Genomic DNA, 22710 nt, shown 5'->3' with positions numbered 1-22710 from the left:
AGTCAGTCCATCAGATGCAGCTTTGCTAGCTGGTTTACAAATAAATTTACCTGGTGCCGGTATTACTGTCTCTAGATGTGTCTGGTCAAGTTTCAGTTTGTCTCCAGAATCAATCATCTTTACAACTGCTGTGTATTTGTCAATTACCTCCTGTCATGGAAAATTAAATATATTTATTTTAGAAAGGGAAAGATACCTATAACTTGATTATTCTCTTATTAAAAAAATACAGATAAGAGGATTACAAGCAAATGGCCATGTAATATTAATAATGCAAATACATTGGGGTAATTACAAAACAATCATTCTTTGACTTTCTGCTAATTTTTTTAAATAGTCTTAATAGAGAAGAGATTCAGAAACATAGGTCTACATTTTCAAAAGTGGCAAATGTTTTCAGGGGCCCAAACTGAGAAGTCTGAAAGGGATCTGATTTTTAAAAAGTACTACACAATGATCTTCTGAAAATCAGACCACTTTAAAGAGTCTCAGATTGGGCATCCAAAATCACTAGTCAGTTTTGAAAATGCAGGCCATCGGTTTTGTCATGCTAGATCAGATCCCATGGTTTATCTAGTGCAGTATCCTGTCTCTGACAGTGGCCAGTACTAGCTACTTCAGAGATGATCAGATGCTTCAGACCATTAGGCCAGGCCCACCAGACTGAAGAACTTGTGAATCCAGGGGACACTTCTTCAAAGATAATTTGGGATTTTTACACATCAACGCTGGACAGAGATTACAGACACAGTCTCAAGGCCTGAAATACCATGCACTGCTCTTGGTCACTCCGCAGCAACACAGCTTTAAGAGGACCATGTGGTCTAAAAAGACTCATTGACAAAATCAGAGTCTGAAGAAAACAGTAATAAGAGTAAACTTAATAGGGAAAAATGGTCATCAAGAATGAAGGGGTGAGTGGATGCCCACAAGCCACTATTTTGATTTGCAATAAATCCCAAGTCACTCACTGCCCAGAAGGAACTGAGAATCAGGTAACAAACTCTGAGAAAGTTAAAGGGAAACCCTCATTCTGATAGTTGGGGTTCAACCACTACCACCATAAGCAACCACATAAACAGATGTTTTCTAGTTGCTGTGGAAACAGAACTTCGTCCAATCACTTTTATTCACAAACTTTGATCAGATAAAATGCTGTAGATTCACCTTAACAACTGCTTTCTTCTTATGATACTTCTCACCAAGTTTTTTTGTTACAATTTTTACAACAATTTCCTGGAGAAGGGAAAAAAGGAAAGAGAAAAAGCTAAATACACAAACAAAAATAACTTACTCTCAACTCAGTGTTTACGTCACAAGTAGCTTTTAACTCCAGTTGTCCCCACAAGCAGACACTGATGTTATGCTGTGTAGTGTCAGCAGGCAACACCACTTCTAAGACACGACATTACGGAACTTTCATTGTGGGAGGAACCCCATCACAAAGGCATCTCCTGCCCTCACTGACTCAAAATATACTTAAATTTGAATTCAGTGTGTTAAAAGAAAGCTCTATGTGGATCACTGAGGGCAAGGACTGACCCAGGACATTTGGATCTAACAACATGAGCCTGAACTCCCTGAGCTGCAAGACATAGTTGTGTCAGTTCAAAGGCTGTAGCTTACGACTAAATCTCTCTATGGTCTGACCACTAGAGTGGGAAAAAGATACCCTCTAGTGCATGTAAATAAGCTCTAGAAGCACCTGTCCTTTAACGACAAAGTAAGCCATCATTACACAAAAGAGCTTAAATATTAGCATTATAATGTTTCAGAATAGTAAATATTGCACAGCAGCCAGGAAAAGGGAAATATTTGCAAACTCTGTGAGAAATTAACTTATGATAATATCTCTGTTTGGAAAATAAAAAATGTATTTTTGTTCATATTCTGCTCTTGGATCTACAGATGTTGCAAACCAGCAGGGGCGGTGTGCATGTTCCCAAAGGCAGGATTTGGCCTGATAACTATGTAGTTATTCAGATACTTACAGGCTGCAACCAGTAGTCTGTTCGAGCTGTTTTTTTCTTTTCTTCTTCAAACTACAGAAGAAAAAAAAGTCAGTCTTTTTTTTTTTCCTTTCATATTAATGTAAAGTTCCCACCCCCCAAAAAACCCTGAACAAGTTCCATGCACTAAAGTATCAAACCAAAACAGAATAGTGAAGGTGTTTACTACACCAGTGGTCCGTCTAGCCCAGTGTCCTGCCTTCCAACCATGGCCAAAATTCCAGGTGCTTCAGAGGGAACAAACAAAACAGGCAATCACTGAGTGATCAATCACCTGTCTTCCACCCCCAGCTTCTGGCAAACAGAAGCTATAGACACTCAGATCATGGGGTTGTATTCCTGGATCATGGGGATGCTTTCAGAGAACTAGCCACTATCTTTCTTGAGTGGTAACAACTAATTTAGATCCGATCATTGTACATGTATAGGTGAGATTATGTTTTCCAATGTGCATTACTTTGCATTTATCAACACTGAATTTCATCTCTCATTTTGTTGTCCAGTTACCCAGTTTTGTGAGATCCCTTTGTAACTCTTTGACGTCTGTTTAGACTTAACTATCTTAAGTAGTTTTATATCATCTGCGAATTTTGCCACCTCACTGCTTCCTCCTTTTTCCAGATTATTTATGAATACGTTCAACTGTACTGGTCCCAGTACTGACCCCTGGGGGACACCACCATTTACCTCTCTCCATTCTGAGAGCTAACCATTTATTCCTACTCTTTGTTTCCTGTCTTTTAACCAGTTACTGATCCATGAGAGGATCTTCCCTCTTATCCCATGACTGCGTACTTTATTTAAGAGCCTTTGGTGTGGGACCTTGTCAAAGGCTTTCTGAAAATCTAAGTATACTATATCCACTGGATCACCCTTGTCCACATTTGTTGACACCCTCAAAGAATTCTATTAGACTGGTGAGGCATGATTTCACTTTATAGAAGCCATGTTGACTCTTCCCCAACAAATCATGTTCATCTGCGTGTCTGATAATTCTGTTCTTTACTACAGTTTCAACCAATTTGCCTGGCATTGAATTTACGGTTCCCAGCTCTGGAGTCTTTTTTAAAAATTGGCGTCACATTAGCTATCCTCCAGTCATCTGGTACAGAAGTTGATTTAAATGATAGGTTACATACCACAGTAAGCAGTTCTGCAATTTCATATCTGAGTTCCTTCCAAGCTCTTGGCTATTATACCATCTGGTCTTGATAACTTTTTACTGTTTAAATTTATCAATTTCTTCCAAAACCTTCTCTAATGACACCGCAATCTGGGATCTGTCCCCCTAAAAAGAATGGCTCAGGTGTAGAAATCTCCTTTACATCTTTCTTCTGCAGTGAAGACTGAGGCAAAAAATTCATTTAATTTCTCCATAATGGCCTGATCTTCCTTGAGTGCTCCCTCAGCACCTTGATCATCCAGTGGCCCCACTGATTATTTGGCAGGCTTCCTGCTTCTGATGTACTTATCTTTTTTGCTGTTAGTTTTTGAGTCTTTGGCTAGTTGCTCTTCAAATTCTTTTTTGGCCTGCCTGATTATACTTTTACACTTGACTTTCCAGAGTTTATACTCCTTACTATTTTCTTCAGTAGGATTTAACTTCCAATTTGTAAAAGATGTTTTTTTGCCTCTAACCACTTCTTCTACCTTATTATTTAGCCATGGTGGCACTGTTTTGGTCCTCTTACTAAATGTTTTTAATTTGGGGTATATATTTAATTTAAGCATTTATGTTTTTTGGTTTTTGTTTTTTTGTTTCCATGCAGTTTGCAGGCATTTCACTTTTGGAACTGTACTTGAAAATTTCTGTTTAATTAGCTTCCTCAGTTTTGTGTATTTCCCCTTTCTGAAGTTGAATGCTTCTGCAGTGGGCTTCTTTGGTATTCCCCCGATGAATGTTAAATATAATTATATTATGATTGCTATTACCAAGTGGTTCAGCTATATTCACCTCTCGGAGCAGAACCTGTGCTCCACTTAGTACTAAATCAAGAATTGCCTCTCCTCTTGTGGGTTCCAGGACTAGCTGCTCCAAGAAGCAGTCATTTATGATGTCCAGAAACTTTACCTCTGCATCCCTTCCTGAGTTGTTATGTACCCAGTTAATATGAGGATAGTTGAAATCCCCCATTATTATTGAGTTTTCTATTTGTATAGCCTTTCTGATCTCCCTGAGCATTTCACAGTCACCATCACCATCCTGGTCAGGAGTATATCCCTACTGCTACATTCTTATTATTCAAGCATAGAATCTCTATGGATAGAAATTCTACAGTACAGTTTGGTTCATTTAAGATTTGTACTACTATATTTAACTCTATGCTTTCTTTCCCGTATAGTGCCACTCCCCCACCAGCATGACTAAATTCTGTTATTCCTTAATACAAGGGTATAAAATATTTGTGTGTCCCCTTGATGATCATCATTCCACCATGTTTCTGAGATGCCTATTATATCAATATCCTCATTTAATACCGGGCACATAAGTTCACCCATCTTAGTATTTAGACTTCTAGGCATTAGTATATAAGCACTTTCAAAATTTATCACCTTTTAGCTCCCTGCCATTATGTGATCTAATTGAATAGGACTCTTTTTCAATAAGATGAAAGGCAGTTCTCTTTAAACATTTATAAACTTTTGACAAGAATAAAACAATACTTTTCTTGTAAAAAATGTACTAAGCTAGGGCACTTGAAAAATTCAGACCACTTGATCGGCATCCAGAATTAAACAGGCATTGGTATTACATGGAATAAGCCATGATGATTATGTAAAGTGGTGAGCTGCTGAATTCCACCCAACGTGGAGCTTCCAGTTCTTTTCAAAGGTAGCCCCAAGCAGAATGCGGTAAGTGATTTAGCTTTGGGTTACAAAAGCACGGATCTCTGGGTAACATTCTCACTGTACCTCCATGATCTCATCCAGTGCAGATTTCTTCTTTTTCTCTTTTGATTGACCTGAGCTGTTAGCAGATTCTTTCCGTTTAACTGATCCTGCTCCTCCCACCATCTTCAATGCACTCAATCCAAGGACACTGCTGAAAGAGGGTTTAGATTAATAATAAAATATTGTTTTCATTCTGATTCTTAAAATGAGACCTTTACAGACATGCCCCTGGAGAACAGGCTGTGCAGAAGTGCAGCTGATCTTTTAGTCCTCAATCCCACCACATAATCTACATGAATCCTGCACTAGATTTCAATGGGGACCCATATGGACACAGGAGCAGATCAACTTGCAGGATCGAGGCACTGGATTATTAACTCTGGGGCAGGAATTGCACCTACTTTTGTGTTTGGATTGCAGGAACTCCAAGAGGCAAACAATCTGATGGTCAAACCAACCCACTGGTCCAAGACTTAGATGGATGCTTCAACCATTTTAATACAAAAATGTTTCTTCCAGAGCACATTACAGGGAAATTTATCTGTGGGCAGAGGTACAATAGGTGGACAAAAGCCTGTTCATTAACAAAACCTCTCAGACTGAATTGGGCCATATGTTCTTGCTTCTCTGTAGGAAGCTGCTGCGTTTACAATGAGCAGAGCGATCAAGATCCTATATCTGGATATGGCTTAGTTCATGTTTATTTTGAACCTGCAATTTTTCGGTTTCTTTGACCAATTTTTGAAAGATCATTTCTGATTCTGCAGGAAGTCCGTTTGTTTGCTTTGGTAACAAGGTTTACTGTCTTGTGTTCAAACAGCGTTTTGTAGAGGTAAAGTGCTGTATAAGTGCTAAGGATAATTGAAAATAAAATAGTACAGATTATCATGCTCTCTAATGCAGAAGTAAAACAGTCTTGTAATGTTACAGAACTCTTGTGCCTGGGAGCATCTCTGACTCTGCATGAGAAATTTAGGTCACTACTAATTCCACAGAGGTCTAGACAGACCAATTCCAGCAAATAGCCGGAGACCACTCAGAACAGTGCTTCTTACTTGCAGGACACCTATTCAGGGATGTTTGTATTTTAAATCCTGTAATCACCTTGAGCGCTACCTGGGAGTGGAATCTTTAGGTGTATTTTATAATATGCCTCAAAGCTTAAAATCCCTCTGTTATTATATTGAACCAGTTTATAGTCTAATTTTCTGCCTCACACATCTCACATCAGATATCTTATCTAAAAGCTTCGCTGGTGATGAGATGAGAGCTTTCATTTTACCTGTAATATGTTTAATTACAATATTGTCCTATGAGAAAGGATGGTATATTGCTAGCCAAATGTTTTCACAGACTGCTGTAACTTCTTATCATCACTGCTTGTATTATTGATCCCTTTCTTTGTCTTGCACTGCTTGTGGTTACACCAAAACTCAATGAAGTTTTAAAACAATGTATTTGGATTCACCCTCTTGAATGCTGATCAGGAAAATGTATTGCAGGCGATTGGCCACAGAAGTCAAACATGGGTTTACAAGATGAAATTAGTAGTGCATAAGTAGAAAGACAGCTAGGATATTGGAGAATCATTTAATTATTTCTGATTGTATATTTTAGCCCTTTATTCAACTTTTCATATGTTGCTTGTCTTCTTAGGAGCTGAGCCTGCATCTGGCTCCTAATCAGTGGATGCGAGGAAGCCCACTAATTTCCGTGGGGCTCCACACACGGGTCCACCCACCAGGCCAATAGATTCATAGCGTTTATACCAGAAGGAACCGTTAGATAATCTGGTCGGGCCTTCTGTATAACACAGCAGGACCAGTCAATAGACTGCATACTCTTTAGGGCAAGAATTGTCTCACTGCACATGTGAGCAACACATAGCGCATTGTGGGTACTACCATAATACAAATAGTAAGATAGGACACAAACAGAATGGGATGCCTTGGTGTCTTTTCCTCACCTTGTTTTAGAAGACGCTGCTACCGAAGTACTTGCTCCTTTGTTTAAATTGAATGCAACTAAAAAAATAAAGAAACGTTACTCTATTTCTAGCCTTTAAATATAACTGTATTTAAGAGTGTTACAGCGAAGAATTGCAAATTAGAAGCAACACAAATACGGAAAGATTTACTCTTCAAATGTTTTGGCTCATCCTTTAAAATAAACTGCTTTATACAGGACAAGAAGAATACTTTGCTCTTCTATAGTGCTTTTCATCCATGATCTTTAAGCACTTTACCAATGCTAAGCCTCAGTGCTCAGTCCCTGCTTTAATATCAGATCACAAATATCCTCCATAAATTCTAAACATACATATTAAAAGTCCAATTACCTTTCTCTTCATCGTTTTCTCTGTTTAGTTCAGTATAGACAGGCCTTTCCTGCAAAAGAAAAATAAAATAAATTTCAAGGGTTGTATAAACAACTGATGCGATATCATTGCTGGGGATCTTTAATTAGCTCAATTTTTACAACTATTGTAAGGTTACCAAACCAGTCACTATGGCCTGATCAGTTAGGAGGATTAGGACTATAAGACATCTTGTTATAGACCCTTTTGCAGAATTCTCCAATTAACATTCTCTATATAGATATCATCTGAAACAGACTGGCTCCAATAGGAAAGGAAAGTTGCCTTTTATTAACAGCCCTATTTCTTCCTGAGCCAACACAGCTATACAGAGAGACAGTGTCGAAATGATACAGAAATGATGAGACTCTTCCCTATTTGGACGCACTGAAGGTTCATAGAATCACAGCAACATAGGGACAGAAAGAACCTCGAGAAGTCATCTAGTCCGTCCTCCTGTGCTGAGGCAAGAACATGGAAACCGAGACCATCCCTGACCATGTTCTTTAAAACCTCCCATGATGGGGTTTCCACAACCTCCCTTGGTAATCTAGTCCAGTGCTTAATTATTCTTGTAACTGGAAAGGTTTTCCTAATATTGAACCTAAATCTTCCAAATCACCCAAAACTGGACACAATGTTCCAGCTGAGAATGCCCCAGTGCCAAATCAAGGGGAATGATTGCTTCCAGTGTCTTCCATTTAACACTCCTGTTAATATACCCCCGAAATTTTATTTACCTTTTTCACAAGTGCATCACATTGTTGACTCATATTCCATTTGTGATCCCCTATTATTGCTAGATCCTTTTCTGCAGTACTACCATTTAGCCAGTTATTCCCCATTTTGTAGTTATACATTTGACTTTTCCTTCTTAAGTGTAGTACTTTCCATTTGTCTTTACTGAATTTCATCTTGCTGATTTCAGACCACGTTTCGGACGAATGTCGAGAAGAAAGGCAAGAATGAGAGAAGAAGGGCGCACATGTTGTGATCGGCACAGTCTTAATAACAGCTGAAGACCGATCAATCCAGGTGATTTCAGACCAATTCTCTGATTCACCAAGGTCATTTTGAATTCTAATCCTGCCCTCCAAAGTGCTTCAACCCCACCCAGCTTTGTGTCAACTGTAAATTTTATAAGCATACTCCACACTCCACTATCCAAGTCATTAATGAAAATATTGAACAGTACCAGACCCAGGACAGACCCCTGTGGGTCCCCACTAGATACGCACCCCCAGTTTCACAGCGAACCATTGATAACTATGCTTTGAGTTCAGCAATGGTGCTCAAACATTTTCAGTCACGTCTCCCCCCCTTACCAAAACTGGAATGTGTCCACGAGCTCTGTCCTTCAACTCAAGCCATCAGAAGTTCAATTATTACAGTACAATAATAGGCAGAAATAGAAAATCCCCATTAGAAAGCAAGATATTTATAAACTAAGGAGTTACCTGGGAACCAACCCAGTGACAAAAGAACATAAGAACAGCCATACTGGGTCAGACCAAAGGTCCATCTATCTCAGTATCCTGTCTTCCAACAGTGGCAAGGTGCCCCTGAGGGAATGAACAGGTAATCATCAAGTGATCCATTCCCTGTCACCTATTCCCAGCTTCTGACAAACAGAGGCTAGGGACACCATCCCTGCACATCCTGGCTAATAGCCATTGATGGACCTATCCTGCATGAATTTATCTAATTCTTTTTTGAACCCTGGTATAGTCTTGGCCTTCACAACATCCTCTGGCAAAGAGTTCCACAGGTTGACTGTGCATTGTGTGAAGAAATACTTCCTTTTGTTTGTTTCAAAACTGCTGCCTATTAATTTCATTTGGTGACCCCTAGTTCTTGTGTTATGTGGAGTAAATAAACACTTCCTTATTTACTTTCTCCACAACAGTCATGATTTTATAGATCTCAATCATATCACCCCTTAGTCATCTCTTTTCCAAACTGAAAAGTCCCAGTCTTATTAATCTCTCCTCATACGGATGCCATTCTATACCCCTAATCATTTTTGTTGCTCTTTTCCGAACCTTTTCCAATTCCAATACATCTTTTTTGAGATGGGGTGACCACATCTGCACGCAGTATTCAAGATGCAGGCGCACCATGGATATACAAAAAGGCAATATGACATTTTCTGTCTTCTTATCTATCCCTTTTTCTTAACGATTCTCAGCATTCTGTTCTCTTTTTTGATTGCCGCTGCACATTGAGTGGATGTTTTCAGAAAACAATCCACAATGACTGCAAGTTCTCTTTCTTGCGTGGTAACAGCTAATTTAGACCCCATCATTTTATATTTATAGTTGGGATTATGCTGTCCAATGTGCATTACTTTGCATTTATCAACACTGAATTGCATCTGCCATTTTGTTGCAGTCACAGTTTTGAGACATCCCCTTGTGTAGCTCTTTGCCTGGGACTTAACTATCTTGAGTAGTTTTGTATCATCTGCAAATTTTGCCACCTCACCGTTTCTCCCTTTTTCCAGATCATTTATGAATATGTTGAATAGTACAGACCCCTATGGGACATCACTGTTTACTGCTCTCCATTCCGAAAACTGACCATTTATTCCTACCCTTTGTTTCTTATCTTTTAACCAGTTACCAGTCCATGAGAGAACCTTCCCTCTTATCCCATGACAGCTCACTTTGCTTAAGAACCTTTGGTGAGGGACCCTGATAGGACACTGTCACGGAGCATGCCTCACTGCTGTGGCGCCTGCCAGTTGTCCAGAGAATTAGCGCTGTAGTCTCTTCTGGTGGTGTCTTGCCCACTGTCACCTCTGTTCCTGGTCCCATATCACTCCCAGGACTGCAACATCCTCTTCAGTGACACTGCCCTCTGGCTGTGACACACTCCATGCTCCTCTCCTTTCGGGGGACTTGCAGTCCACTGTCTAGCCCAGGAGTCGGCAACCTACGGCACGCGACCTGATTTTTCATGGCACGTGGGTCGGGCTGTGCTGCTCAGCCCGCCGCTCTGGGATTCCCGCTGCTGGCCCCTTGCCAGCCGGGGTCCCACTTAGCACCCACTGCTGGCCTGGGGGAAGGAACCCCAGGCTGTCAGCGGGCTGAGACCCCAGCTGGCAAGGAGCCAGTGGTGGAAACCCCACAGCGGCAGTGGGCTGAGCTGCTCAGTCCACCACCGCTCTGGGGTTCCTGCTGCTGACCCTTGCCAGCCGGGGTCCCCTGCCGCAGCCCCACTCAGCACCTGCTGCCCGCCTGGAGGAAGGCACCCCCTGCCGCAGCCCCACTCAGCACCTGCTGCCCACCTGGGGGAAGGAACCCCACGCCGGCAGCGGGCTGAGACCCCAGGTGGCAAGGAGCTGGTGGTGGAAACCCCAGAGTGGTGGTGGGCTGAGCTGCTCAGCCCGCTGCCGCTCTGGGATTCCCACTACTGGCCGGGGTCCCACTCAGCACCCACTGCTGGTCTGAGGGATGAAACTCCAGGCTGGCAGCAGGCTGAGACCCCAGCTGGCAAGGAGCTGGTGGGGGAAACCCCAGAGCAGTGGTGGTCAGCTCACCGCTGCTCTGGGGTTCTGACTGCTGGCCCCTTGCCAGCCGGGGTCCCCGCAGCCTCACTCACCTTGCTTCCAGTTGGAGTTCCAGCGCAGGCCCCCTGCCACAGGGTCCAGGCTTCCAGCCCTGCTCAGCCCTACCAACCACCAGCTCCACTCACCTCAGCTGCCGATCTGAGGTTCCGGCCGCTGATCTCCTGCCAGCCAGTTATCAATTTATAACTCAGAAGCCTGTGTGCAGCTTAAAATATCTAAGTAGGTGCCACCAGACATTGGAAAACTCAGCAAGGAAAAGGATCACACTAAACTGATAAGATCTGCATTTTAATTTAATTTTAAATAAAGCTTCTGAAACATTTTGAAAACCTTGTTTACTTTACATAACAGTAGTTTGGTTATATATTATAGACTTACAGAGAGACCTTCTAAAAAACGTTCAAATGTATTACCGGCACGCGAAGCCTTAGAGTGTATACATGAAGACTCGGCACACCACTGCTGAAAGGTTGCCGACCCCTGATCTAGCCACTTCCTTCAGTGACAAACTGCAGTCCACCACCTAGCCACTTCCCTCAGTAGCTCCAGCATCCTCTTTGCCCTTGCATCAGGGCCTCAGTCTGCAGATCCTCGCAGCCTGCCAGGGGCTGCCTTTAGCTCTCTGGGTCTCTGCCTGCAGCACTGCATGGTCCAGGGTGCTTGCTGCTCTCTACCTGCAAGGCAGCCAGTCCTCCTCCCTTCCCAAGCTCCAGGAAGTGATTGACCCTGCTCGGTTCTGCAGCCCTTCTTATATAGGCCAGCCCAGCCCTCATTAGCTGCTCCTATAAGCCCTTCTGTGATTGGCTGCCTCCTGCGCAGCCTCCCTAGGGCTGCTTTTAACCCCTTTTCTGGCAGTGTGGAGTAGACGCCCCATCACAGACACCCTCCTATGAAAAGAAAGGAAAAGAATGCAGAGGAATGGAAACTTATTGTGCAAGTCTTCCTCAGATGAGGCTCATATATTCCCCCGCACCCCACAATACCTCAAGGGACTTCTGTGAATAGTTCCCCAGAAGCCCAGCAGGCTAACTGGTGCGGGATTTTTAAGTCTTGCTTGCAGCAACCTGAGGTCCTAAGGGATTGGCATTTTGGAAGAAAAAGATGAACAGGGTACAATTGCATATGTTGGAGATATATCTTTAGAGCTCTAGTAATGACCATTTAGGCCACAATCTTCTAAGGGTTAGAGCTAAATGAAGGGAGAACTATTTTCCAGGAATTGTGGAAAGAGGAACAGAAAGGTTTCTGGAGCTATAACAACATTTTCCTCATTAAAGGCAGAATGTTTCTTTTATGGACATAGGAACTAGTTCCAAAACTTGCCTTTTAGAGGGAATGGAGACTAGAAGGGCCAGCCACCCACCTACCTAATTTGCCAGTGTGGTTGAACATGGCACCTGATATTCAAATGGAGGATCCAGTGTGGTAGGCTACAAAATGCTGCTCATAGACTCATAGACTAATAGGTCAGAAGGGACCAATCTGATCATCTAGTCTGACCTCCTGCACAAGGCAGGCCACAGAACCCCACCCATCCAATTTTATAACAACCCCTATCCCAGGATCGAGTTATTGAAATCTTCAAAACTGGTTTGAAGACCTCAAGCTGCAGAGAAACCACCAGCAAGCGACCCGTGCCCCACGCTGCAGGGGAAGGCGAAAAACCTCCAGGGCCCCTGCCAATCCGCCCTGGAGGAAAATTCCTTCCCGACCCCAAATATGGCGATCAGCTAAACCCTGAGCATGTGGGCAAGACCCACCAGCCAGCACCCAAGAAGGAATTCTCTGCAGTAACTCAGTTCCCATGTCATCCAACATCTCCCCGCAGATCTGTGGCTGGTTGGTTGTAGGACTCCATCTGAACCTTCTGAAGAAACTCTAGCATAGCTGAGATCACTAGAGGTTTTGGATTACTAGAATGAATGAAATGTCCTGGTTGAGTTCTGTCTGGATACCACACTGTATTAGAAATTAACAGACAGACAATCCATGCTGAACTACACTTCTCTTCCGATGCCCAGGCTGTTAACTGTAGGTGTTACTGGTGTGTATGAATGAGAGCCTGCTCCAAGAGGCCTAGTGCTTTTGTACGTATCAGGGTCCTTCATTATCTAGCAATCCCAAAGTGCCTTGTGGCCTGATGGAGGCCTAGGGAAAGGATTTCAATTCTACCTTTTCCTCTTTTCTGTGAACTGTCTTGAAAAGCAGTAGATTCTTCTCTGTCCAGGACATTATTTCCATTACTATGGAAAAACTTTGACCTCTGGTTACTCCCTGGTTTCAGAAGGGATATAAACACTCATGCCTCAGTCATAAACCAGCCACTACCAGGAAGCAGCAGACTTCCTCTGTGACTACCTTAATTGCTCACAACATGGTTTCTTGCACCTTCTACTGTCACCATCATAGACAGGATACTGCACTCAATGGACAACTGGTCCGATCTCATATGTCTATGTTTTGCTTTTATTTATTTTTAAGACATCTTGATAGAGGTGACATAATAAACTCAAAGGATGTGTATATGAGATATTGGAGACTTGTCTTCCAAATATGCTTGCTTCCACAGTGAGTATACATGGGTATAGAGTGAAAGATGGATTGGCTTTTAGGACCTTGGTTGACCTTACCTGCCCACAAAGGGGCACTCGATGTTATCTGAGAACGACACCCAATTATGAATTGCATCAACTGCATGTTCTATGTCTCAGAACGAATTTCAGAAGGTGCATTTTGAGAAACCCATTCAGAGGATGAAGCTGACGAATAGCCCCAGCAATCCTAGCCATTGGAAGTAACTGGCTACTGATGACCTTGGGAAATGACTGCTGCAATTAAATTTTTGATCTTTGCAAACCTTTACCATTATGATAAAATTACAGCTAGACCCATGTCTGTTTTGTTCTCAGGGACCAAAAGTTCCTCTTGAAATTGAAGAATGGATGACTATTAACTTTTTCCAACAGCTGTTCATTTATGCATAGGTCTATTTCTCTGGACCAGGTATCAAATGGCTACACACAGGTAAAGGTGTGTGATGGGTAACCTGTGCCTTGCTGCGACTACCACCTGCCACCTAAGATTCTGGGTGCAGAGGATGGATCAGCAGGAAGAGTCTTGCACAACTAGCAGCTTCTGTACATAGATATTCTTTCTGGTTGTCAGGCTGATGAATTTTTCCTCCGAACAAACAAAATTATCTAGGTTTCTTTGGAAGCTTCTACTCCAGATTTTCCCTCTGCCAGGGTAACAGCCCCATCTGGCATACTCTTGGTGTTGGAAGCAACCAATGGATAGCTATGTTGGCTTCCACAGTAAGAGCTGACGCCTCTGCAGTCTCAGCTAGTAATCTCTTCAAGTCTTCCCCCAACTGCTCTTCACCTGTAAGTTTGCATACACAAGATATCTGTTTAAGATGGGAGATGGCTGATCACAGGTGTAACATGGCTTTCCTTGTAGCCACCAAGTTGGCTTGTCACAAATCACATCAAGAAGCTGACTAGGAAAGAACTTGAGAAGTCTCATTCCAAGCAGGGAATCACACCTCTAGACATTGAGCCATATGTTTGCCAGAATAGGCTTTCACTAAATACATGAAAAATCTTTGTCTGAAAGGTTATTGCTGAGACTTTGAAATTGTTGCTCATTCAGTCATCATGCCTATTGTCTATGAAGTCTTTTGGAAAGAAGTCCCCTTCTGAAGATGTGACTGTCTTTCACTGGTGAAGCTACTGCTGCACCAACCTTAGGTTCCCAAAACTTGTAAAATTTCTGTTTTCTATCAGAATTTTAATTTACCATTTGGTTTAATCAAATGTCCTCATTTGGATCTTATGATGCCCTCAAAGGAGGAATCAACAGGAAAACATGTGTCTAATAATGCCTAAAGGGGAAGATATTTTATTAACATTAATGAGTTTCTTGCAAGCCACGGACTAACATCATGTCCTTGAAAAGTCCTATAGGAGTCTGGGGGGGCTTTTTGGTTAGATTTTTTTTTTTTTTTTTAAAAAGCACATATGGTACTCTCTACCCTGGCTGTTTGCAGAGGGGAGGTAGTACACTATTCATCCTGTCATGGGGACCAAACAACAGAACAGGAGTACTGGTACACATATCTCAATCATGGAAGCAGCTTGCCAGAAGTCCCTAGGAGCCTGAAAGGCTGCCTGCTCACTCCCCAAGGCTGGCTAGCACCCAAGTACTGTAGAAACAACCTAGTATCGCTCAGCGCTTTCCTTAGTAAATCATGATCATTTTGAACATGGGAAGGGATTTTTCACTTACCTCCCTGTAAGTTTCACAGGGAGTGGAATCCTCATGTGTATCTGTTCTGGTCACAAACAGCCTGAAGTGCTCCTAAGACTTTAATGTGGAATCAGCCTGTGGCACAAGGGAGGGACGGAGAGAGAAACTCTTTTCTGCCTTTCAGAGTCAGAGCCCTTTCCCTGACAGGGCAAGAGGTTAGGATCACAAGGCACAATTCCCATTCTACTGCTACCTAAAACCTAAGCTCCTTCTCCAGCAGAGGAAGGGTCCTTAGGCTGAATGCCAGACAGGCCCAATTACCAATAGGCTGAGCCTAAAGCAGGACTGCACAGCAGGCACAGGCATCTCTGCATGCCCAGACTTGCTGTAGGGTGGGGAAGGGACAGTAATCATGACACAGAGCACTGTAAGCAGTGAGGAGAAGAGCCCAGCAAACGCTCCCTCAGCGGGAGAAGGCAAAGGAGGAGCGGTTTAACCCCTGATTTTTACCCCACTTGTTCATGAACAATATTACTTGCTTTTGCCTTTCTGGAGTCTGCGATTTGCAGGATTTACCCATGAGTAACATAATCCCCTGATTCAGAGTGGGAGGAAAAGGAGCTATGTAGGAGCACCGCTTCTTTCCCCAGGGAGCTGAGGACCCACTTCACTATCTGGGAGGGTGGGGTGGAACTCTGGATCCTTCCACTGTTTCCCCACCCCCAGTCCAGGTCTGTTGTGAGCCTTACACCCTGAACCAGCAACTAGCTCCCTCCTTTTCCTTATTCTTTCCTCAGAAGCTCCTGATCATGATATTCTGTGCAGGAGTCATAACTCCTCTGGGGAGGGGAGGTGACCTGATATGCCAGTCTAACTTTGCGCCCCGGGCTGGCTAGATAGCAAAATCTTCTTCTTCAACGCTTAGCCGAACAGTCACCCGTAGTGATCGTTCGCCACTTGGTCTGTTCCTGTGCAGCCACAAGAACTTGACAGCCCGAGAGTCCAACATCAGAACAGACTTGACGAACCATGTAGTAGTGGGTCTGCCTCTGGACCACCTCCACCCCTCAGTTGGTGGAATTTTATCCCAGTTGTTGCAAGACACAGTAACAGGCAGGGCCTCTTGTAAGTGCTACCTCATGTAGGGAACATCACTTAGATTTACACCAGGTGTTTGCAGGACACCTCTGCCATGCCTGAGTGGGGGCAGAGGAGTCTGGCAGGGAGGTGCTGTAGTGCTGTCTTGAGCCCCATCAGCCCTTGCCCGCAAATAGAGATAAAACTATGCCTATGCTCAAGGGCTCCCCACCCCCCAGACTCTCCCTCTTCCCCCACTGGGCCCTGGTGTTTTTATAGCATGATGGGCGGGGGTCTCAGCAAGAAAAAGATTGAGACCCTGGCTTATACCCCATGGTTCAGAGGTGACCAAAAAATTAAAAATTAAAAAAAAAAAACATAAGCAATGCAACCCATGATGCATGTTACCAATCCAGCATTAGTTACCTGGGGAAAATTCCTCCCTAACCTTGGCTGGTGATTGACCTGTAACCTGGAGCATGAAGACTGATCATTTGTATCCTAGCTAAGTACCTGCAAATGAGATTCCATTGGAAGATTTGACAGAGCAGTCCTATGAGGTTTAAATTAAATATTTACTTAGTAAGAGCACTTTTGCACTTGAAGATTGGTATATATAATTTCTTCTCACCTGTTCTTTCCCCTCCAAGCCTCTCCTAACTTGCTCTTCAATGAATTTAGCAGTTTTTTCTTCATCATCAAGGTCCTGTTTCTTTTTCTTCTCTTGTTCCTGTTGTCTACGGATAGTTTCTGGGTCCCGGTCAATATACTGAATATACCAGCCTTTAGGAGTCTCATCCACTTTGCAGAAGCCTTAAAAAACAAACACAGATCATATTTCAACAGTTACTATCAAAACCAAACTAAAGAAAAATGCTTACATTTAAGAAATTATGTTTATGGAATAAGGAAATGCCAAGACATGCATCATAGCTTGTAGTTAGCGTATCTAACAGTAGCACACCGTTTCTCCATGTACTCTTCTTGAATAACTGCTTTTAAACTATCTTAAAACAAAAGCTTTTCCTTCAGCTAATCGGATTTATTTTGAAATAGGTCAGTGTAGCTAACAGTGACATAAGTACATAAGCTTCTTTTGTTTAATGAAAAAAGCATTTCCATATTTTAACAAGGACAAAACTCAAATATACACACACACACACACACACATATATATATATACACACATAAATAAAAAAACTACACATACAGAATGGTGTGCGATAGCATACATTCTACTAGAATGACTTCTAATTACTCACATTTGTAATTTTATTAGAATGAGTTTGCTTTGGCCACATTACTCAGGCAGGTCATTACAATGAGTGCCACTAAAACCTTCACACCAAGCCATATATTCTCTATATGCTCATTTACCAGAAAATCTGTTATTGTAGATCTCAAACCTTAAACGTTTTGCAAGTTCAGGGATTAACATTGACTATCTCAAGCCATCTTAATTTGTGGAGCAATTCTATATTTGGAGGGAATATTTCTTTAATAGTTTGTTGTTGTTTTAAATAGCAGTTGTTGAAAGTTGATCTGAGTTTAGTAGTAGTTCCAGTGGACGTGATTAGTGGACAGACTGCAGACGAAGCAGGAAAAGGCTCAGAAGTTAGCATAAGGTTTGAATATAATGGGTGTATCACTATTTATGTGCACTGATGTGAGTATAATAAATGTATATGCATACTTTTTATGATTTTCAGTATTTTGCACTAATCAGCAGGTTTTACTGATTAACTATTGGCAATGCAGTCACTCAATAATCATTTCTTATAGGAAATAAAATTACCTTCTCTCCCTAACCATTTAGTAAAGTCAGTTAAGGTTTCCCATTGCGTGGCATTCATGTGGATGTGCTCTCGATGGCTGATATATTCATTGTATACAATATTATTGTGGACTCTCTTAGTTCCTAAAACAAAAATATATTACTGTTAAATACAAGTCCATTACTGGGGAGAAACTGATGTGCATTTTTGTTATTGAACTATAAAGGGTCATTAAAAAAATAATCAAAATATTTACCAAATCGTCTCCTGAGTAGTTCTAAGAAATCATTTCGGAATTCTCTGATGGAATAAAAAGGAGACTATTTAAATAATGCTTTTACAGTTATGTAGCATTTCCATTTATAAATGACAACGGAAAAAATATTAGAAAATAAAGAGGTGTATTCAGTTCAAAAGAATATCATCAGATTCAGATAATCTATTTCCTCTTTTACTGGAACATTTTAAAATACGGTATCATATGTGTATCACTATATACACCTACATAAGTCTATCTGCACAGCTTGTGTGCCTGTATTTACACAATTGTGTAAACCTGTCAGTGTACTCACATACACTTTGGCTATGTCTACTCTGCAGACCATGGGTGGTGGCATGCAACGTATAAGGAGCTACACGCTACAGCACACTGTGGTGTGTAGCTACATGCATCAGTGGAAGGCTCCAGCAGCTCCCTGCAATGAAGAAAGGCTCTGGCAATGGGGAGCTGCCAGAGCCTTTCCCAGCTGCCTCCTCCTGCCAGTGCCTTACCCCACTGCTGCAGCCTTTCTCCGTGGCAGAGAAAGACTCAAGCAGCAGGACACTATACTATTAAAAATAGCAGTGAAAACAGGAGAGGCGCTACTTGGGTGTGTAGAGAGCCACATAGGGTACATACCCAAAGGGTTCAGGCATGACTTTATTCCACTCACCTAAACAGTTCCTCACCATCTACAATGCTATTTCTATCTGTGCAGGGGCGGTGGAAGTGCAGTGTATATACTTTATTTGCCACCATAGGGCATGTGCAGTGTAGACATACCCTTTATCCTCCTTGACCTGTCAGCTGCCTTTGACACCATCAACTACGCTCTTCTTTTTTAAATCTTGTCCTTCCTTGGTTTCTGTGACTCTGTCCTTGCAGGGTTCTCCTCCAACCTCACTTATTGATCCTTCAGTGCATCCTTCAGAGGAGCCTCCTCATCCTCCCTCCAACTTTCTGTAGGGGTTCCACAGTGCTCTGTCGCTGGTCCCCTTCTCTGTCTTATCTCTGGGCAATTGCAACAGTAACACAAATTCAGCTTCCATTTCTATGCCGACAACTCACAGATCTACCTCTCTGCTCCAGACCTGCCTCCTTCTGTCTCAATTAAAATTTCTCTCTAACCATTCCTTTGGCTGCCTAGCTGACAACTCAAACTCAACTTGGCTAAAACAAAGCTCTTAATCTTCCCCTCTGCAAGCCCTCTCTGCTATCTCCTTTCTTGATTACTGTGGACACCACCACCACCACCCTGCCAGTCACTCAGGCCCATAACCTGAGCGTCATCCTGGATTTGGAGCTCACTCTGGGTACTCACATCCAGGTTATGTCCTTTTGTGGCTGATTCTTTCTACACAACATGTTCAAGATGTGGCTTTTCCCATCCACCCACACAACGAAAACACTCATTCAAAATCTCACATCTCATTACTGCTACATCCTTTTCACTGGTCTTGACAAAGGCACTCTTCCCCCATTCGTAACCATTCAGAACGCTGTTCCTAAGATAATTTTCCTAACGCATTCCTTAGTCCATGTCACATCTCTGTTTGCATCCCTCCACTATCTCCCCTTCTCTACCGCATCAAATATATGCTGCTTGTCACTTTCTAAGCCCTTTACAGTCAATCCCCACCATCTCTCTTTCCCTGTTGAGCTGCTGAAACTCATCTCCAATCAAGCCTATGATGCCAACCTCCATCACACACTTAAGTTTTCAAATAAGTACTTCTGTGCTTTCTTCCATGCTGCCCCTCACAAGGGGGAGGCATGCCTCATAAACATCAGCAAAACTACCTTATTATCTATTCCAAATCACTTCTCAAAACTCTCCCTTGCTATGATGTCTAAAAAAACTTGTCAATTACACAGCTCATGTGCTGAAACCACTGCCTATCATGCTGACAAATACTGCCCCTTTGTTTCCTTGTACCTCCCTGTCTGTAGCCACCTGTTGTCTCTTATCATAGATTGTAAGCTCTTGGGACAGGGACTGTCTTTTTGTTCTGTTTCCATAGCATCTAGGGTTACAAACCATAACAAAGTGCTGCATTCTGACTGGCTAATAACTTTAAAATAAGATATTTAGAAACAGGGTAAATTTTTCAAAAATGATTAAGCCCCACTGAGTTGCAGTGAGACTTATGCTCCTAAGTCCCTTAGGTGCTTTTGAAACTTTTACCTCAGCTTTTCATACAGCTGTTTTAAAAGTACCTACTAAGTAACACTACAATAAAATTTTAAAATGCATCAAAATTCAGCTTCTTCAATGGGACTCCAAGAGGGCACAAAGAGGCAACCACCCAGATTCAATTGCAGGACCAAGGCCTATGAGGGGAATTTTGAGAAACTAACTCTGAAAAATAATCCATGAACTGTTGAGGATCTTCAGAAGCAAGTAGCAGCTGTCTCTGGTGGGATTCGGACATACAATGACATTTGAAGCCATTCTGTAAAATAAAAGATAAACATTATCTTGACTTACAGAAGTCAGTAAACTGACATTTTAAACACCAACAAAACCTAAGTCAGAGTTTTAAAAAATAAAACAGACTCATTCCTGGTAATACCATCATTACATAGTGCCGCTAACGTGGGAGCACAGAGCTTAGGCAGTAACTGTATGACTCCTGCTTCTGGAGTGTGAAATGTTTGTCATAAGCCCTAATACTGTTACAGTTAAAGGAGATTCCCTTGGCTTCACCAACATATCTCCCTCACACCAGCCACTCCCTTTTTCCAAATGGTCCTTTATGCCCAGAATGCCCTCTCCATCCCAACGTAGCAAGAATCTATGCTCATCTCTTTTAAATCCCTTAAAACACTTCTTCTGTGATGCCTACCTAGTTTTAGCTCTCCTCTTGCATAAGAGATGTTATTTTTAATAATGCTTCACTGCTGTTTGATTATTCTATTTCCCAGTCAGCTGATGGTCATTATCCTGATGTGTTTTTTATGGTCTGGTCCTGAGGGGTATTGAGCACCTGCATTTTCAATGGAAGTTATGGGCACTCAGCACCTTAGGATCAAGCCTTTACGTCCTAATCCTGAAGATATAATAGCAAAGCAGTTGCCTCCCTCACCTCATTAGTCCTACTGAGTACATGCAGAAGGGTTTGTCACACTGGGACCCAAGCGATTGATCACAAAGTAGTGAGGGTCCATAGGGGTTATCATCCTGTGTTCTGTTCAGCATTAAGCACATGGTCTGCATTCAGTAAACAAAGTGATATGGGACTTGTATTTTGGGGGCAGAATGTCAGTGTCACGAGTGAAGATGGAGCTCATTTTAAGTTCTGCTTACATATTTGCTAGAGATCAGTGCTACAACTATGAAAGTGAAAAGGACTAATAATGCCCCAATTTGTCCAAGTATTTGTGATACTGATAACCTACCAAAGGAGAGAGAAAATCTAGTGCACTAGTATATTACTGATTGTGAAATTGTCAAGATTATTACTGGAGGAAGTTAATAAAAGCATCTCATCAGAAGACAGTGATACTTGCAAAAGCTGCAGTAGAACTTAATCTTTCACTCTGTTTATTAATACACGGACAGGTGTACAGACAAAGGCATGTGAAACAAATGTCAAGTAAAAGAATTAAATCTTATCTAGTGTATTTTATTAATTTGTGTGGATTATTATAATGCTGAATATGGACTTAAAACAGATCATGTTTAGTTCATTAAACTGTATTTGAACGTATAGCCTCCTCCGATATGCTTTACCATTGATTTAGGCAAAAGATAAAAAAGTTATGTAAATGACTCTTCCTTTGCTATAGATACATGTAAGTCTTTATTACTAGTCTTTCAACAGCCCTAGTTTTCAATTTTTTTTATTGAACCCATTCACAAAGCAAGCCTCTCACTATACTCCCCCCCTCGCCATAAATTAAAAAACGAAGGGGAGATAATTTAATGGGGGCTCGAGGCTGTCAGCCCTACGGAGTTGACAGCTTGCGACTCCCATGTAACCACCCTGCGGCCCCCTGAGGGATCCCCCCCACCCCCAGTTTGAGAACCCCTATGAAACAGGCATTGCGTTTCCACGAGGTTTGCGTTGTCCCGGTCCCGTGCTCGGTGGCTCTGGGCTCTCGTTAGCGCCTCGCTGAGGACAGGGACGAGCCAAGTCCCACCCACCCCAGGCCCTCGCCCTGCTCCGCCCTAAGGGATCTCCTAGCCCGCCTCCTCCCGACACAGCCCCCTACCCCAGCCAGCGGCCCCTATCCTAGTTACGGCCGAGCCCCAGCCCCCTGCTCTAGCCTCCCAGCCTGTTCCCCCGCAGCCCCGGCCCAGCCCCCGCGCCGGCTCACCTCATCCCGGCACTGCTTCTGGCACATCTGGCAGTACCAGCGCAGCTTCTGCAGCCCCTTCGACTTGATGCGGTTGGCGATGGCCTTGGGGCTCAGGAAATCCGACTTCCCCATGGCGGCGGCGGCGGCGCCCCCCACCCTCGGCCCACACCGGAAGCGGAAGGACACGACCCCGGAACGACTTCCGCCGGCCGGCCACGAGA

The 22710-nt window shown here is 42.7% G+C and overlaps 1 protein-coding gene and 1 long non-coding RNA gene across 3 annotated transcripts in view; both read right to left on the bottom strand.

Annotated features, from left to right (window-relative positions):
- Positions 1 to 22675, bottom strand: part of KIN (Kin17 DNA and RNA binding protein) — a 28397-nt gene extending 5722 nt beyond the window's left edge. Inside the window, exons 1-11 of one of the 2 annotated variants that reach the window (XM_030572074.1) lie at positions 22508 to 22675; positions 20546 to 20640; positions 18185 to 18228; positions 17949 to 18071; positions 16785 to 16966; positions 7240 to 7288; positions 6868 to 6925; positions 4923 to 5052; positions 1992 to 2042; positions 1168 to 1236; positions 51 to 150 (exon numbers count right to left, since the gene is read on the bottom strand). In XM_030572074.1, coding sequence (XP_030427934.1) covers positions 51 to 150; positions 1168 to 1236; positions 1992 to 2042; positions 4923 to 5052; positions 6868 to 6925; positions 7240 to 7288; positions 16785 to 16966; positions 17949 to 18071; positions 18185 to 18228; positions 20546 to 20640; positions 22508 to 22621 — 1015 coding nt within the window. In that variant the 5' untranslated portion in view covers positions 22622 to 22675. The remainder of the gene's footprint in view (positions 1 to 50; positions 151 to 1167; positions 1237 to 1991; positions 2043 to 4922; positions 5053 to 6867; positions 6926 to 7239; positions 7289 to 16784; positions 16967 to 17948; positions 18072 to 18184; positions 18229 to 20545; positions 20641 to 22507) is intronic. The other variant, XM_030572156.1, reaches the window with a different exon arrangement.
- On the bottom strand, positions 13986 to 16775 carry LOC115656032. The gene is made up of 2 exons (XR_004001573.1): positions 15116 to 16775; positions 13986 to 14209 (listed from the first exon to the last, which is right to left on the bottom strand). It is a non-coding gene; the product is annotated as an uncharacterized LOC115656032 (long non-coding RNA).
- Positions 22676 to 22710: the final 35 nt, after the last annotated feature.

Source organism: Gopherus evgoodei, chromosome 1 (genome assembly GCF_007399415.2).
Source record: "Gopherus evgoodei ecotype Sinaloan lineage chromosome 1, rGopEvg1_v1.p, whole genome shotgun sequence".
Classification (NCBI taxonomy): Eukaryota; Metazoa; Chordata; order Testudines; family Testudinidae; genus Gopherus; species Gopherus evgoodei.
Note: the sequence above shows the minus strand (reverse complement) of the source record. Positions and strands in the feature narration are given on the sequence as shown.